At 36.5% G+C, this 15,332-nt stretch overlaps 1 protein-coding gene across 4 annotated transcripts in view; it reads right to left on the reverse strand.

Moving 5' to 3' along the window:
- CFAP99 (cilia and flagella associated protein 99) overlaps positions 1 to 15,332 on the reverse strand; it is a 56,667-nt gene that overhangs the window by 29,614 nt on the left and 11,721 nt on the right. For all 4 annotated transcript variants that reach the window (XM_027455645.3, XM_027455644.3, XM_027455646.3 and 1 more), the window contains 4 exons: positions 14,147 to 14,291; positions 11,164 to 11,258; positions 4,596 to 4,708; positions 2,280 to 2,454 (listed from right to left, as the gene is read on the reverse strand). In XM_027455645.3, the coding sequence (XP_027311446.3) occupies positions 2,280 to 2,454; positions 4,596 to 4,708; positions 11,164 to 11,258; positions 14,147 to 14,291 (528 nt within the window). The remainder of the gene's footprint in view (positions 1 to 2,279; positions 2,455 to 4,595; positions 4,709 to 11,163; positions 11,259 to 14,146; positions 14,292 to 15,332) is intronic.

The raw sequence follows: 15,332 nt of genomic DNA on the forward strand, positions 1-15,332 counted from the left end.
AAAATTATCTGTATTAGCCTTTTAATTATTTTAAATAATCAAGCAAGTCCACTCGTGAAGCTCAGCTGAAATAATAAGGAAAATCTCTCCTTTTCATCAGTTTTTGATGAATGTTTATGACGATGACTGAGGATGAGTTATGAGGATGAATCCTAACCTTTCAGGCCTGTGTCACCCCAGTGAAACATCCCAATGCCAGCGGAGAGTCCCATCTCAATACTGATCACTGACTAAGACAACTACTCTGTCTTCCACAATAACCCACCTAGAATCACAGAATCACAGAATATTCCAAGTTGGAAGGGACCCACAAGGATCATGGAGTCCAGCTCCCAGCTCCACATAGGACCACCTATAAATCAGACCCTATGTCTGAGAGCATTGCCCAAATACTTCTTGAACTCCAGCAGCTCTGTGCCACCATCACTGCCCTGCGAGGCCCGTTCCAGTTTCTGAAGTGTGTTTTCAGTGTCCAAGACAGTGGTACTATCCCTAAATTCATGTACATGATACATCCCATCCTACTTTGTGTTTTATTTTAATTATGCTACATAATGCAATGTATCAGGAAGAAATACCTAAAATAACAATCTTATTAATCAAAATTAAATCATTTCACCATAGGGACACAATGACTTCCCAGGAATCGTTGCTTAAATCCAGACGCCTTCATGTGAATTCATGCAGTTGTTTCAAAGTGACTCTGCCTGTAGTTTGTGTAACTGCAGTATTCCCAGCTAATAAGCCACAGGGCAAACTCTTTGACAGATGAATGAGAACCATGAGAAAAAATGGGTATCTCAGAAAACTAACAACTTTGTGAGAAAACGGACAGGAACAGCAGATTATGGGATATAATCTGGAAGAGGTTTTTTTTCGTGCATTCATCTCAAATAGATAAAACTCTCTGCCACAGAGTAGCCAAAACTAAGGCCTGCACTTACTTTCCTGCATCTTTGTTGGCAACTGGGCTGACTTTTCTCTGCTGAAAGTACAGGATCTAAAACAGGGATGCTGGCAACAATATGGCAAATTAAAGCAAAGCTTAATTTGCTGAGACACATGCAGAAATGAGCACAACATATGTCACTACTACGCTAATGGTTTTAGATTCACACGAGCTTTTAAATTTGCAGACTTGGCCAAAATGTAAACCAAATTTAGTATAACCCTAACAACACAAATGAACTTCAGTAAATGCATCTGCGTTAAAGCAAATTTATTCTGAGAGGGGCTGCACATTATAAAGTCACTAAAATGACAGCAATATGACTCATTCCTATACTGATTAAGTAGTTATTAAATGCAGTTTTTCAGAGCCTGGTATTAAGCTGTTTCAATGTAAAATCCCATTAACTGTATAACACACTGCCATTAAATTGCGCCGCCATCCTAAGATGTAAATGGTATCTAAGAGCATTCAACACATGTATTATTTAAAACCTCAAGTGCTAATACAAGGTGGCATATAATGCTCCAAACTATGGCTTCCAAGCTCACTTCCCACTGCATTTAAATATAGATGATTTTGGAGTCTTCATTAAGTTAGTCATAGCAACTTGATCCCAAATCCTGTTTGCCTTTCCCAAGCGAGCTAACTATAAACTAATTGTGTATCTCTGATTTGTACCAGTGCAACTGAGTCAGTATCTTGGACGGTTAGTAAAATGAAAGCGTGGCATTTCGAAGATAAAGTCAACTCTCATTTGTATGTAAGCAATAAATTAAAATGGTAAAAAATATTAATTTACGAGATTCAACATGAATACAAATAGCAAGGAATAAAAATCTAGAGTTCCTCTCATGTCCAATGAAATTGCCTTGTTACTTATTTAATGAGAGTTCATCTACCAAAAAATAATCCATCTAGTTTATAAAATTGTTCAGTTGAATATTCTTTTCTTACCTGCTTCAGTGCATTATCCAAAGCAAACATTTTACAAAATCCAAGGACTATCAGAAACCTCTGTATCATGCTTTCATCAGTTTGTATCCACTGTAGAGTTCTACATCCAAGAGATGCAAACCAACTACAGGAAACAACCTTTTCCCTTTCCTTTGTTTGGCCTACAATTTGCTTACACAAGTTTCACTGAAATGAAATGAATGAGTTATTTTTTAGAAATCTGACCTTCAATAACAAATAAATCCTTGTTGATTTGTCAAAGATTGTAGATTTTCTACAATTATTTTGAAAGATACAATTAACTCCCTTACCATAATTTTGTGCACAAGATTACATAGAGCAGAGTATCTCATAGAGCATTAAAAAAACTCACAGGTGGACCTTTTTCCAGTACTGGTATTGGCAGAGGTATAGGAATGGCACGTGGTTTGGGTACAGTCAAATTAAATTCCTTTGGCTGAGTGACCGTTGAAGTCTTGACAGTGGTAGTACGATTACTTAATTTATCCATGAGCTGTTCAATCAGTTGCTGTACTTTTGGCTGCCATCTTCAAATAAAAATAGATTATTCAATTTTATTTCCTTTTTCTTCTTTTGTACACACAGTGTAGTATCTGAGGCTGGCACAGGTGCGAATTCTGTAGCACTTTCAGCTATTCTGTTATTTTCTTTTTAACAGAATTAACCCGCGAATTTGTATGATTTAGTTGGACTGTGTTATTTCACCTCTTGATAGATGCTAGTCCAGTGGTGAAATAGCCACAGTTTTTACTGAATAAGCAGTTAATAATAATATTAGTTAATAAAGTTAATAATAAGCAGTCTGTTTTGCAGTAGGACCAGACTGTGAATCAGAAAATCAGCTGTCAGAAGCAGAGTACATACAGATGAAGAGACTATGACCAGACAGTGGCCTAAATATTGCCATTGTCATCATCTGTCAGACACATAGATCAACCTCACTGCCCAGGCAGTTCTAATAAAAAAATAAATAGAAAGATGTGTGGAGTTTGGTGGAATCAGCCAATGAACCCTCAAAACTAGTTGGTGACTGTAGGGCAGATGTTTTTGAGTTCTCTGTGTTTGGATTTTTGCATGTGTGAAGTTTCAAAATTCTTCCCAGGAGTGACAGGAAGGTACAGAATTCAAGGTAACACACAGACAAGTTATCAGGGTTGATTTTGGTGACATCTTCATGCCTGTTATTGCTCCTCCATATTTATTTCACCCTTAAGTACTACACATGCAATAGAGATTTCCCAGAATTTAAAAATCAGCTGATGATGCAAATTTGCACTGACTTCTTTACGACAGTTAGCTTAGCTAGCACTGTCACTGTGGGATGAGGCTTACAAGTAACTTCTAAAATAATGCAGCTCCATTAAAATAAAATGAACTTTTTATATTAACCTCACTGATGTTAGAAAGAGGCATACAAAGACATATTTAAAAGAATTGAAGCTACTCGAGTGATTAAACTGATCAGTGCATCCTCAGCCCCTTGGAGGAAGTTTCAAACCCAGTGATCAAATCTGGTCTTCAGCATTCCTGCACAGCATACATGTACTTCTAGGCAAAACACTTATGCTTGTTACACTGAATGCAATTGAGTGTGAAGGACAGTTCTCACAAGCCTACTATTAATAAAACACAAGCTACAGATTATATTGCTATTCTGAATCTCTCTCTGTATCTTTATATTTGAGCTGTAAGCATACTTTATAATTAGAATTACTACACTGGAATATATTGAGACAAATTCTGACTTCAGATGTCTCCATAATTCCTGCAGGACTCAGTGAAGTTGTATTTCAAGCCAAAACTATAGTACTACGTTTGCTAATTTCATATAATCTAAAGAGAATCTAAAGGGCTAATTGTGTCTGCTGACATGACAGAAGTAGATGCAAATTCTTTTTCAGCTGACATTGTTTGTAACAGTTCTGTCTAACAGTGTTTGCCATCATCTCTGGTAATCTATACTGCAGTGAGGAGGAGGTGTGATTGCAGCCACCTAGGTGTGCCCATGCTAGCTTTAATTTCTCAGTCTTGGGCAAAAAAAGAAAACAGGCTGCTGAGTAACTTGAGATTCAGCTACTGATTCTCCATGTGAAAATGTTCCAGTTTGGCAGGGGTACTCAGGCTACTGTATCACCACCTAACACACCTGGCACCTTAGAGCATTTAAACCATTAAGGCATGCTGCAATGGTGTAAATAAATAATAATTTTAAAAGACATGTTTACATGCTTATCTGATTTGCTCAGAAGGGATTTTATGACCATTTGCATAAACAAATCTGAGCATAAAGCCATGCTCATGGAAATCAAACACCTTTTTTTTTTTCTTTTTTTTTTTTCCATGTGCTTAATGTCACGCAGATGTTGAAGTGACTGGCTGGAATCGAACTCTCTAAGAGAATTTAAACCTGTTAGCATGATGATTGATCTATGCAGGAGCACTGAGAAACAAATGTACAACAGCTGTGAAAGGACTTCTCCATGAGAGAACCTTGCCTCTGGGTAAGTAAAAGGGATTACTATAGTCTCATGAAGACCAGAAGGGTTCTCAGTGATTTAAATGGGAGCAATACTTTAACAGCAAATCAAATTTTCAGCAGAAGCTCTCCCCGGTGTGTTGCATTTAAACTTTGAGGTGACCACGGGCTACTTAAGTACTGACTGCTTACCTTAGCAGTGGATCAATCCAGTTCTCCTTTACATACAGCGAATCGTAGAACCGACTCCATTCATCTTTTATCCAAGTGTTCAAATACAAGGCATTGAAGAAGAATCTAAGAAACTAGTAATAAGGGATATGTTTTAAATATGGATACTAAAGGTACAATGTACATAAAACTACAAAAACCACGTGTTTGTTACAAATACTTTCGAAGACCTTGCTTTCATTTTACCCTGTAATTACAACCATGTGCTTGATATTTGTATGTTTTCAATAGTTCTGCTAGGACAGCCTCAGGTCTTTCAGCCCTATTTTTGTGAAACATTAATAGATACTAAAATATTTTAATGGTCTAAAAAATCTAGTGGCTACAACATGGGGATGCTTTGATGCATCCTTAAGTTGCTTCAAACATCGTGAAACAAAAGTTTTTATTAAAAAATAATTGCTAGTGCAATGCACTGATTTTTGTCTAATTATACAGTTTTGAAGTCTAATATTCCCGCAGCCAACTCCTGATCATCCGTAGCTGGATGATCCACGGTGTCCACAGATATCTCAGGCCTGGCACTGCACCTGAATTGCTTAAGATCCTTTCAACTCCCTGGGAACTTTGCAGGGGAAAGTGGTGAGAACTATAAACTGCTATACAATATGGTTCCTTTTTCTATTGAAATATAATTAATTGGCATATTCCCATTAAAGTAGAAAGCTGAAATTTGGCACACATATATCGTAGAGCTCTACATGCTAGAGAAGTGGCAATTAACATTTGAACTTTTGTTTTCCACTGGAGTTCACCAGAAGGTCAAGAGCCTTTTTTTAAGACTCGAACTGTTCAAATAGCCTTTTGAAACACTCTTGAAAAATGGCACTCGGATTCAGCATGTATCACTGACAGCAATATAAATTCCAAACTTGAACCTGAACTTTTTCATTACAATTCTTGGAAATGGAAGTACTGGCAACCATAGAATCATCGAATATCCCAAGGTGGAAGGGATCCAAGTATCACACTGAAATAACCCCAATAATAGAGAACCCCCCTAAATAATATAGACATTATGGGAATACAGACATACTGGAAAACTGCGTGCAGTCACTTGAACAGTTTCCAATGGAGATTGCAGGACTTATTATTTCAGACTTGGCATCAATCCTTTCTTGTTTGGGCTGATTTCCACAGAGCCATATAGGTCTTCATATAGAGCTTTTTGTTCCGGAGGACTAGCAGGCTGCTTCTTAATTCATGTGGTGCCAGGCTCAAGATGGCTCACAGCCTCGTGAATAAATCAGTTATAAACAATACAGACTTGACTCTAGGTGCTTGCTGTGGATGTTCAACAGGCATAGAAATCCTGCTACTTGAAATCTATAGTCTTGTTGTGACCATTCCCAAGGAATTAGGCTGCAAATTTAGTCTTATTTTCATCTGTTGCACTTTTGGTAGAGTTAAATGACTGATGAACAACTGAATGACTAAGTGAATATTACCACCTTGGACTCCCATTCATGTCTAGAAATTACTGTTCTTCCCCAAAACTACAGCTGCTATTGTATCAACACACTGTCCAGAAGAAAATTCATCCCTAAAAGAAGGACTAACAAATTGTGAAGGGTTTTTTGCTGTTTCCAGGTTCAGTGGAGTTTGCTAGGTATATGATAAACAAATGCATTTCATCCCATTGTTCTAGAAACTCATTCTTTCTTCTTTTGGAGGACCTTTCTCTATAATACATGCATCTTGGATTTCATTTTCCACATAACATAATCATTTTTGCTTATGCAATCTATAAATAAAATGCGAAAAGTTCACAGTCTCTAAGATAACTGATGCACTGCATATACGCTACTTCTAGCAGTTATCACAACAAATTTTACATCCAGGCATCCCAGGTGTAGATTTGATTATAGACCCAGAGAATCATGTCTGTTGCCAAAGTACTCTTCTTAACTTATAGAAGGCCCCAACTATACTCAAAGTTTATCAAAAATGTGTTTTTAAACCCCATATATGTAAGCAAGTGTGTATACAAGGGTGGACTGAACATGAGCATACTTAAAAAGAGGCAGACTCTGAGGGTAGAAGTTGTTTACAATTTTTGGGAATTCAGATAATTCATAGAAGAAGCTGATATGGAAATTCTGCGGGTGGTGTTTTGTAGATCCTCCAGTTTTCTTTCATTGTTTTTTGTTAAGTTGAACTCCTCCTCCTTTGCTGTGTCCTCAGTATTCCTCTAATACTGCCTACTCCATCCTTAGAGCCTTCAATCAATCGTCTATTACATTGCCACATGAAACTAAGCCTCTGAATTATTGTTATTTGAGCTCTCCCTGACTGATCTTTTCTGTCTAGGTCTTCTAAATATTTGCTTTAATAATCCTTTACAACGTACTTGCAACTACCTCTTCAAGGCAGATGAAACCAATAAAAGCATACAGTCAGTGATTTCTGGCTGTTGTATGGAACAGCTGGCTATGATCCCTTGAGGCCTCTCACTGCAACTCCAGTTATGTTCTCCTTATTAACATTTCACACTGAATTAGGACAAATGGATAATTCTGTGATGGATGGATGCTATGACGTATTCCTATGAGCTACAGAGCGTAATCAGATAGTTATTGGGATGTATATTACAATATTCTGTGTTTTAGTCACAGTCCCCAGAGAAATGCTATAATATGGGTATGCTCAAAATGCATCATGTGGGAGAAGACTTGGAATGCAGCCCTGCAGTGGTTACCCAGGCAATGCAGGGACTGCCAGTGGTAATGCAGGGATTACCAGGCATTGGTTCTGACCCTGGGCTGCCTGGACCCAAGTCCACAATCTTGGCTTTGACAAATCATATCACAGATGGCAAATCTGGGCAGAATCAGGCCCATGAAACCATAGGACATTTTGTTTCTTAACAGGAAAAACTTCTGTGCTTTGTGAACTGAATTACTAGGAAAAAATACTTTGTATTTCAGTTTTCTCTTTGGCCACACATGACCAGGTGGCAACCCCAATATCATCAGTCTTCGCTTTTATAGCAGTAAAATACAGCTTGAAGTTCTCAGATTCCTGTTCAGATGTTACCAGTATATCTCTCCTTAGAGAAGCCATTGGACGGTCACTTTGGTAACAGCACTGTCCCGTTTACTGGTCCTCTGTCTTGAATGTTCCAAGCCCAAGAATTTCACTACTCACAGAGCATGATAAACCAGCTTAATCTCTCCTCTGAAAGCAGTGTAATTACAGCAGGAATTGTATCCATTTTTATTACTTTACCTTCCTCTGGCTGTGGTAAGATTGAACAAGGGTGTAAAACTTGACTGTTTTGTAATGCATTTGTACAGGTGGGCTAAATTAATACCTTTCTTATGAGAATTTGAATATGCCCTGCTAATAGTCTCTTAATATGTTTTTATACAGTGAGATTATTTCTAAAAATGAAATGAAACAATGGGAAGTTTCCTCATCTGGGATTATCCCTACATCCATGAAGTCATCTTTATATTCACAGCATAAGCTTTTGATTCTTGAGTTAAAGAATCAACTGTAAGAAACAGTAGATTGAGGCACAGATCAGCCACTACCTGCCAATGAGTTTATTTTGGCTGTACGCAACCACAGATATTTGCTATAGTAGCAAAGGCAATCAAAGAGGTTCCCGTTCACTCTTCTCTTCATCTGTTGATTCTTTCACTACTATTCTTCACTTGAAGTTGAATTACCTGTAAGATTTTAACTGGAACACGGAAATGAAAAGGAAGGCAAGAAACTCTTTAGAAGGCTTTCCTGCCAAGAAATAGTAATCAGAAATTCCATTTTGAGGATCCTGATTTGAAGCTCTGGAGAAAAGTGTCCTAGCCTGGTCCCAGATACTTCTGCCACTGTTTGACCCAGCTAGGATTTATTTTGCCATTTTATCCTCCAGGAGGCTGATCTTGTCCTACTATTCCTCCCTCATCATAACAGCAATAACAACACACGGTTCTTATATAGTAATTTCATTTGCAGATCTCAGAAATTCTTTATAAAGGACTTCACTGCTGTTGGTATAAATCAGAATGTGAAATAGAATGAAACATGTTCTTGAGTGCTAGAGGGAATATGATACTTATCTGCATTTTTTTTACAAGGCAAGTTTGAAATTATAAACCTGTTTACTTCAACTTTTTATTTCAAGCATCTTTTCTCTAACATACAAACCCTTAAATTTTATCACAGAAATAAAAGAACAAAATGTATGAATAATAGAACATGAAAATAGGCTTGAGCTAGCAGTGCACAGCTAAGTTCTTAGAAGAACAATCCTGCTCAGGTTACAAAATTGGGTTTTATCCAATGATTCTGTCAGTATAAAATAACAAAGAATTGTTGCATGTATTCTTAACATTACAGAATAAGCTTATAATTTTCTGTTCAAGCAGATGAACATGTATGAATGAGGTGCCATTATTATTCTGCCTTGATATTGAAGGCCCCAATGAAAATATTTGAACATACACCAATCATAGGGGAACACTGACTTTGATTCAAATGGATTCCATCATGCACTCCTGTAAAAGAAGGTTTACTCACACAAGTACGTCTCATTCATAAGAACAGTGCCTTTAATTTCATGAAGACTACTAATTTGCGTTAAGATTTATCTGCACAATTAAGAAAATTCCAGGCAGCCTGTGATGTGCAGAAACATTTCTGTTAATCAAAGTAAATCTTTTCTAAGTAAATATACATGAATAATTATTTTGCGCCTCAGCTGAACTCAGCCACAAAAGTCATCAGGCAGTATCTACAGGTCAGCATCCTGAAGAAGAATCCCAAATTTCTGACAACTTCAGGCTGTTGCTAAGGCTGCAAATCTGCCTTCTGCTGTTTTTGTCACTGTTGCTGGGGGACCAAATGCTGCTTCTAAATCCTCTGCTGCAGGTGCATTAATATAATCTAGCATTACTTGGTAGACAAAGGACCTCTTCTAATGCAAGAGAAGAAAACCTAGATGCTGTGGTGATGAGGATCTGGTAAGATACTTAAGTAAGCAAAATTACATCTACCGTGAAAAAAAAGTAGCAGGTGCAGATCATCACACATGCAGCACTTCCCTATCAGAGAAAAAATATTCCAGACAAGGAGATAGAAATTGTCTGAAGTAAAACGTCAGGGTACTGACACATCAGCCATATAAAGCTAGGTGAATGGAATTGACAGGAGATGTCATGTAGTGGGAAGACTGTGTTGCTGGCTGAATGAGCTCAAGATGCATCCAATCGAGTGGCTCGTTTCTAAGATGTTTACCAAAGAAGGGGCTGGAGAGCATTTAGACAGAGAGTGATTTGTCTGTCTGTCAGATTATGATAATTCTTCTAGCCACTTCTCTGTTTTTTCTAGCAGTTAATGAAATAAATATATATATTTCCTCTCAATGGAATTAATAAAAAAACAGTCCAAAGTAAGCCCATCAAAACAAGTGACCAGAGGGCTGAGTGTTTTAAAAGCATTATGCAGACACCCAAACCTTCTTTCTCCCTACACATTACAAAACAACTGTACTTAGGAAAAAGATACAGGCATCCACATGAACATTCAGTGTAATCAGAATAAGGACAAACCGTAGCCTTTTGAATATTAATGACTAGAATTTGCCTATCCCTTGAATCTCACGTTTATATAGAAGCCTATACACTTGCTGTTCAAACTTCGTGTTTGGACATGCTTTGAAACATCCAGATGATCAAAGCTTACATATGTATGTCACCAGTAATTTAATTTTTAGCCTATTTTCCCAAGAAAACAAGGCTTATGGGAAAGCATTGTCAGTCAGTTTATCCCTCTCCCTGACTTCAAAACATAGCTTTTAAGATAATCAGCACTTTCAACCATTTTGAAAGAGAAGCAAAATATATTTACATTTCCACAAGTTTCATGAAATTTAGCAAACTATGAGAGGAGAGAAATCCAAACCGATGACCCCGGAGAGGAAAAGGCAGGCAGAACTTTGTTGTCATGATTTCTATTTGGCAGCAATGGAATTGTATATATGTTGCAATGAGGTAACTGGTACATGTATAGCTCCAAACAAGCAACTGTGCTTTTTTGGAAAAGAAAAAAAGCAATGGAAAGGAAAAAGGCTTGATAAGCAAAGTGGCAGTGGGTTATTTAGGGAAAAAAAAGAACACAAATTGGCAAGAACCACAGTTTCAACAGATTCATTGTGTACAGCAAAAACTTCTACTGCCTGAAGTCAAAGAACAAATGCAAGCAGAGCCAAGAGTGAGTATGTAAGTTAGGGGGACAACTATAAACCACATGAACTGTAGATCCTGTGTTTATTCTACTTTCTCAGATGATAAAAAATACATTTTAACTTGATCTTTGACTGAATATGAGATAGTCATTGCATAAATACAGAAACTCAAGACTTTTATGATAAGAAAATAATAATTTCTCATTTTATTTCTGAATTTAAACTGAAAGTAACACTAATTTCTGAATTTAGATGATCTTAAAAGTTGAGAATTCATCTGATTAATAAAACACAATGAGGAAAACACTAATTGTAGAAAAAAAATTGTAATATCATTACCTTATGCATTTTTGCAGTGTCCTGAGACTTCACAATTCTGCTGAAGTGCTGAAGACCAAGCTCTTCTAGTTGAAAAGTTGCCAAATAGCAAATAACTATCAAAAGATAAATATATTTAAAATGCAGCAGAAAATTCTAGTAAATATGTACCCTATACTCAACATGCTCTAGGATTTAGATTGTTACTTTAATTTTAAATAGTCTTCAGTATTGCTTATCTACCTGGGCAATATAGTGCTTGACAATGAGAAATTGTAATAGGATTTTATAATATTAACCCTGTGTTCATTACTAGCATTCTGACTGTGCTGCGGTTCATATAAATAAGTTACGTGTTTCTTGAGTTAGATCTAAGCAAGTAAAAGTCTACCATGAATGCATGCAGAATTTTATGCAGAAATTGTAACAGCTGAGTGTTCACTTACGCAAAAATTGTAAAACAAGTGTAGTTATCCAAAGTCATGCTCAGACGTCCTCCGGATGCCTGCAAATATCTGTTTGCAAAACTGGGAGATCTACCAGAGCAGAATTTGAAATCCTCTAAAATCCTGCTGTGATTTTGCAGTCATTTCATTCTGCCAACACCACTAAAACAAGCAGCTTTTTCAACCCCTGAATGCTTGTTCCTATTCCCCGTTTTAGTTCCTGGTCTTTCTTCTCTTGAGCAAGTACAGTCCCCCACACAGCCAAGTTAACTCAGGCTGTGAATTTTAACCTGAAGCAGTTTCTTGATCAGTTCACTGGATGGCTGCTAAACACTCGTTCTAACTCTTGGGGGTGAGAATGAGTGGCCCATGATGAAGACACAGGCAGCCCATTTCTTCCGGTAGTAGCACCATCTTATACACCAAGCACCTGCATACTGCATCAGTGAAATTCAGTGTTAATCTGGCAATAAGGCAGGAAAAACAGGAGTCAAATGGCTCCTGACAGACACAACTGAAAGGTTTCTGAAAGAATGACATTGCTGAAAATAGCTTTCTTTTGACATACCCAAAATTTTCAGTGTAAGCAAGCTTATTCTGACAAAATTTAATGTAAAGAGATGACATAAAATAAAGTTTTGATATTGGATTTTTTGACATAATCTGTTTTTAATATTGTTAGAGAGGATAGTTCTTACTCTGTTACAAAATCAGTTTATTACATAAAACAAAAAATTCAAACATAAAATATCATATCTCTACTATTTCATTTACTTTTCTTTCTTTTTTCTTTTTTTTTTTTTGAAAGTGACTGTTTTGCACTAAATGTTGTAATTTATTTTTTTTTTAATTATTATTATTATTATTCTGAATTATAATAAAACCAAACTTTAAAACTGTGGAATTCTCTGGGAAGTCCCAATCTGATTTTCGCATCCCCTTCTGGCATGTATGCAGTTTGGTATGGGAAGAGTCAGTTCTTTAAGATTTTAATGGACCTGTAAAGTTCACGAGTTCCTGTATCAGCTCTTATTTGACCTTATTCACTTGGATCAATCAGACTCACTTGCAGTGCAGTACTTTAGCTGCCACCAAATAGTAATGATGAAATCAGTAATTCCTGACCAATATGCTGCAACCAACTCAGTGTATCGTTAGACTTCAGTCGTGTGCTTTAGCATAGCAACATATTTAAGCAGTCTTAGTAGAGTACACATTTATCTCCTACAAGCTTTATTAAATTCAAATCTGCTCACACATAGCAACAGCCTTTATAAGCAGCTTTGATCATTTAAGTGTCAATGCAGCTTGGTAAAGGGAATCACAAGCAGCTTACAAAAATCTAAGCCAATGACCTTAGACTCTCAACTTGTTGATAAAGGAAAATCTTCTGGGGTCTCCCCTTTGCCCATGATTAATGGAGGCTTTTGTGTGGACCAGTCCTGACAATCCAATTACAGCAACACTCAGCTTAAAGTTGTAATATATGTGCCCCAGACACTGAAAAACATGGCTTTGCAGAAATGGAGACAATGAAGCATTATCATTTAGAATCAACTCAATGTACCATTAATTTCATCTCTGGCAGTTTAGGTTCCATTTAATTTGTTATTTGATTTAGATTTCTATGCTTTTCCTGGGACTGTGGCATTAACAACCAGAATTACAGTTAAAATGTAATAGCTTTTAGAACATAAAATGTAGATGTATGTATATTAATTCCATTTTTAGTATTTTCAACCACTTTGAATTACACTGACTGGACTTTACAAAGTACCTACAAAACTTCAGAACATGTAAGACTCAGAGAAACAATGCCAGTGCAATTGTGATTCAAATTTCTTTATGGACTTTATAACTCAATCTCAGTTATATTAAGTGCATAGCATAAAAATATTTAAAGATGACTTTTCAATGTATTTCTTAATGCCTGAAATAACATTGGTGATAGTAACTAGTCTGATTAACTAGCTCATACTGTCAGATGTAGTAATATTGTAACTGATTTTAACCAAGTCACTAATGAAAGGGAGATAATTGACTTATCTCAAAGAGACAAGACAGGAGTCTATTCAATGTTATTGTGATGACCACTAATGAAGAAGTCCAGGTATGGATAGAAGCCATGTATCTCCTTCTGTGAGATATGTTGTGTTCTTCAGCAAACAGAGCTTTGTTATACAGTTTCACATCTGAATGGCAGAGGTATTAGATTAGAAGGCAATAAAGGGAAAACACTGAATAATATTTTTAAAGTGATAGTTGAGCTTTCCAGGTACTTCTTGTAGTCAGTGATGTCATTTTCCACCTGCACGTTACAATTAGCTTAATCTTCTGGCACATTCTGCAGAACATTCTTAGGTAAATATCCAGCCAACACCTGTGAGAATCCAGACTAAATAACAATCTCAGGATTTAGGCTTTAGATCATAAGGCCATTGGAAAAGGTCCTGGATTTCATGCTGCACTAGCCACAATGATAACAAAACCTGCACTAATAATATAATATTTTGTAAAGTTCTGTGTTAAACACATTTGCTGTTTTAAAGAAAACTTACCTATGTAGAGATTACGCTCAGAAATCAGACAGTATTTCCCATCCCGAACAAAAAAGGCATTGACTACTACATCCAATAAGGATTTATATTGAATGCATCCAGCAAGTGTTTCCAATACAAATTTTTCTTCAGTCACATTAAGAGTCTATAGAGATACAAAATTAATAATTATTAATGCATTTTGGAAAGAAAATGTTAGTTGTGTACACAAAGAAGTACAATCATTTTGAGGCAATGGAAAACCATAAATACTTAAGAGCAGTGCCTTTGTAGGGCTGACATTTCTAACACTACCAAGACATGGGAAGTTGTAATAAATCAATGGCCTTTATTCAGTAAAATGTAACCTCCCCCAGTATTAAACTTTCAAACATTAAAAGTATTATTAGGGGCTTCTAGAAGAAAGTATGTGAGTCTTCTGATGCGTGACACTATGTAGGGCTTTGAGACAGGGCAAATACATGGTAAAACTTTAAAATTACAGTTCCAGTTTTTAAATGTAGAAAATGACATAGAAGAGTTCCAAGTGTATTTACTTAGCTTGTCTTTCAGAGCAAGTACAGCTCTTTTTTTTTTTTTACTAGTCCTGCTCCAAAGCCAGGTTTCACTCCTTTTTACATTCACATTTTCACTAGAAACACATCACTGCTGCCTCTGTATCTGTCTACAAATACGTATGTATATATACTCACAGGCACACATATATGCAGGCAAAATTACGCAAACACACGTCCTTTGTGATTTCTTTACTGCCACTGAAATCACACTAATATATCTGACTCTCTCTAGAAGAACTGTAATAGACAACATTGCTAATAGTACACATCCAGAACGAGAATCAAACTCAGTTTTTGTGGGTTTTAGGTCTTTAAAGCTAGTAATAGTTAAAATGATATACAAAGCTTTATTTCTATAACTGAAGTAATCAGGTATGACTTTGGATATATTTGGATATATGTTGGGTAAGAAGAAACAGTATAGTCAAACTATACGTTACATAGAGACACTGAAGTCTTACAAAGTCTATTGGGCATCTAGAGACCGAGTGCAAGTAAACAGGGTATCACCTTCATTCTTCATTAGGGCTCCTGAGAAAGAAGAACTAATAGGCTGTGGTTGAGATAGCAGAAAGATAAAAGGGAATGCAATCAGGAAAATGGAGCCAACAAGAGGGAGATGGCAAAAA

This window comes from Anas platyrhynchos, chromosome 4, assembly GCF_047663525.1.
Source record: "Anas platyrhynchos isolate ZD024472 breed Pekin duck chromosome 4, IASCAAS_PekinDuck_T2T, whole genome shotgun sequence".
Lineage (NCBI taxonomy): Eukaryota > Metazoa > Chordata > Aves > Anseriformes > Anatidae > Anas > Anas platyrhynchos.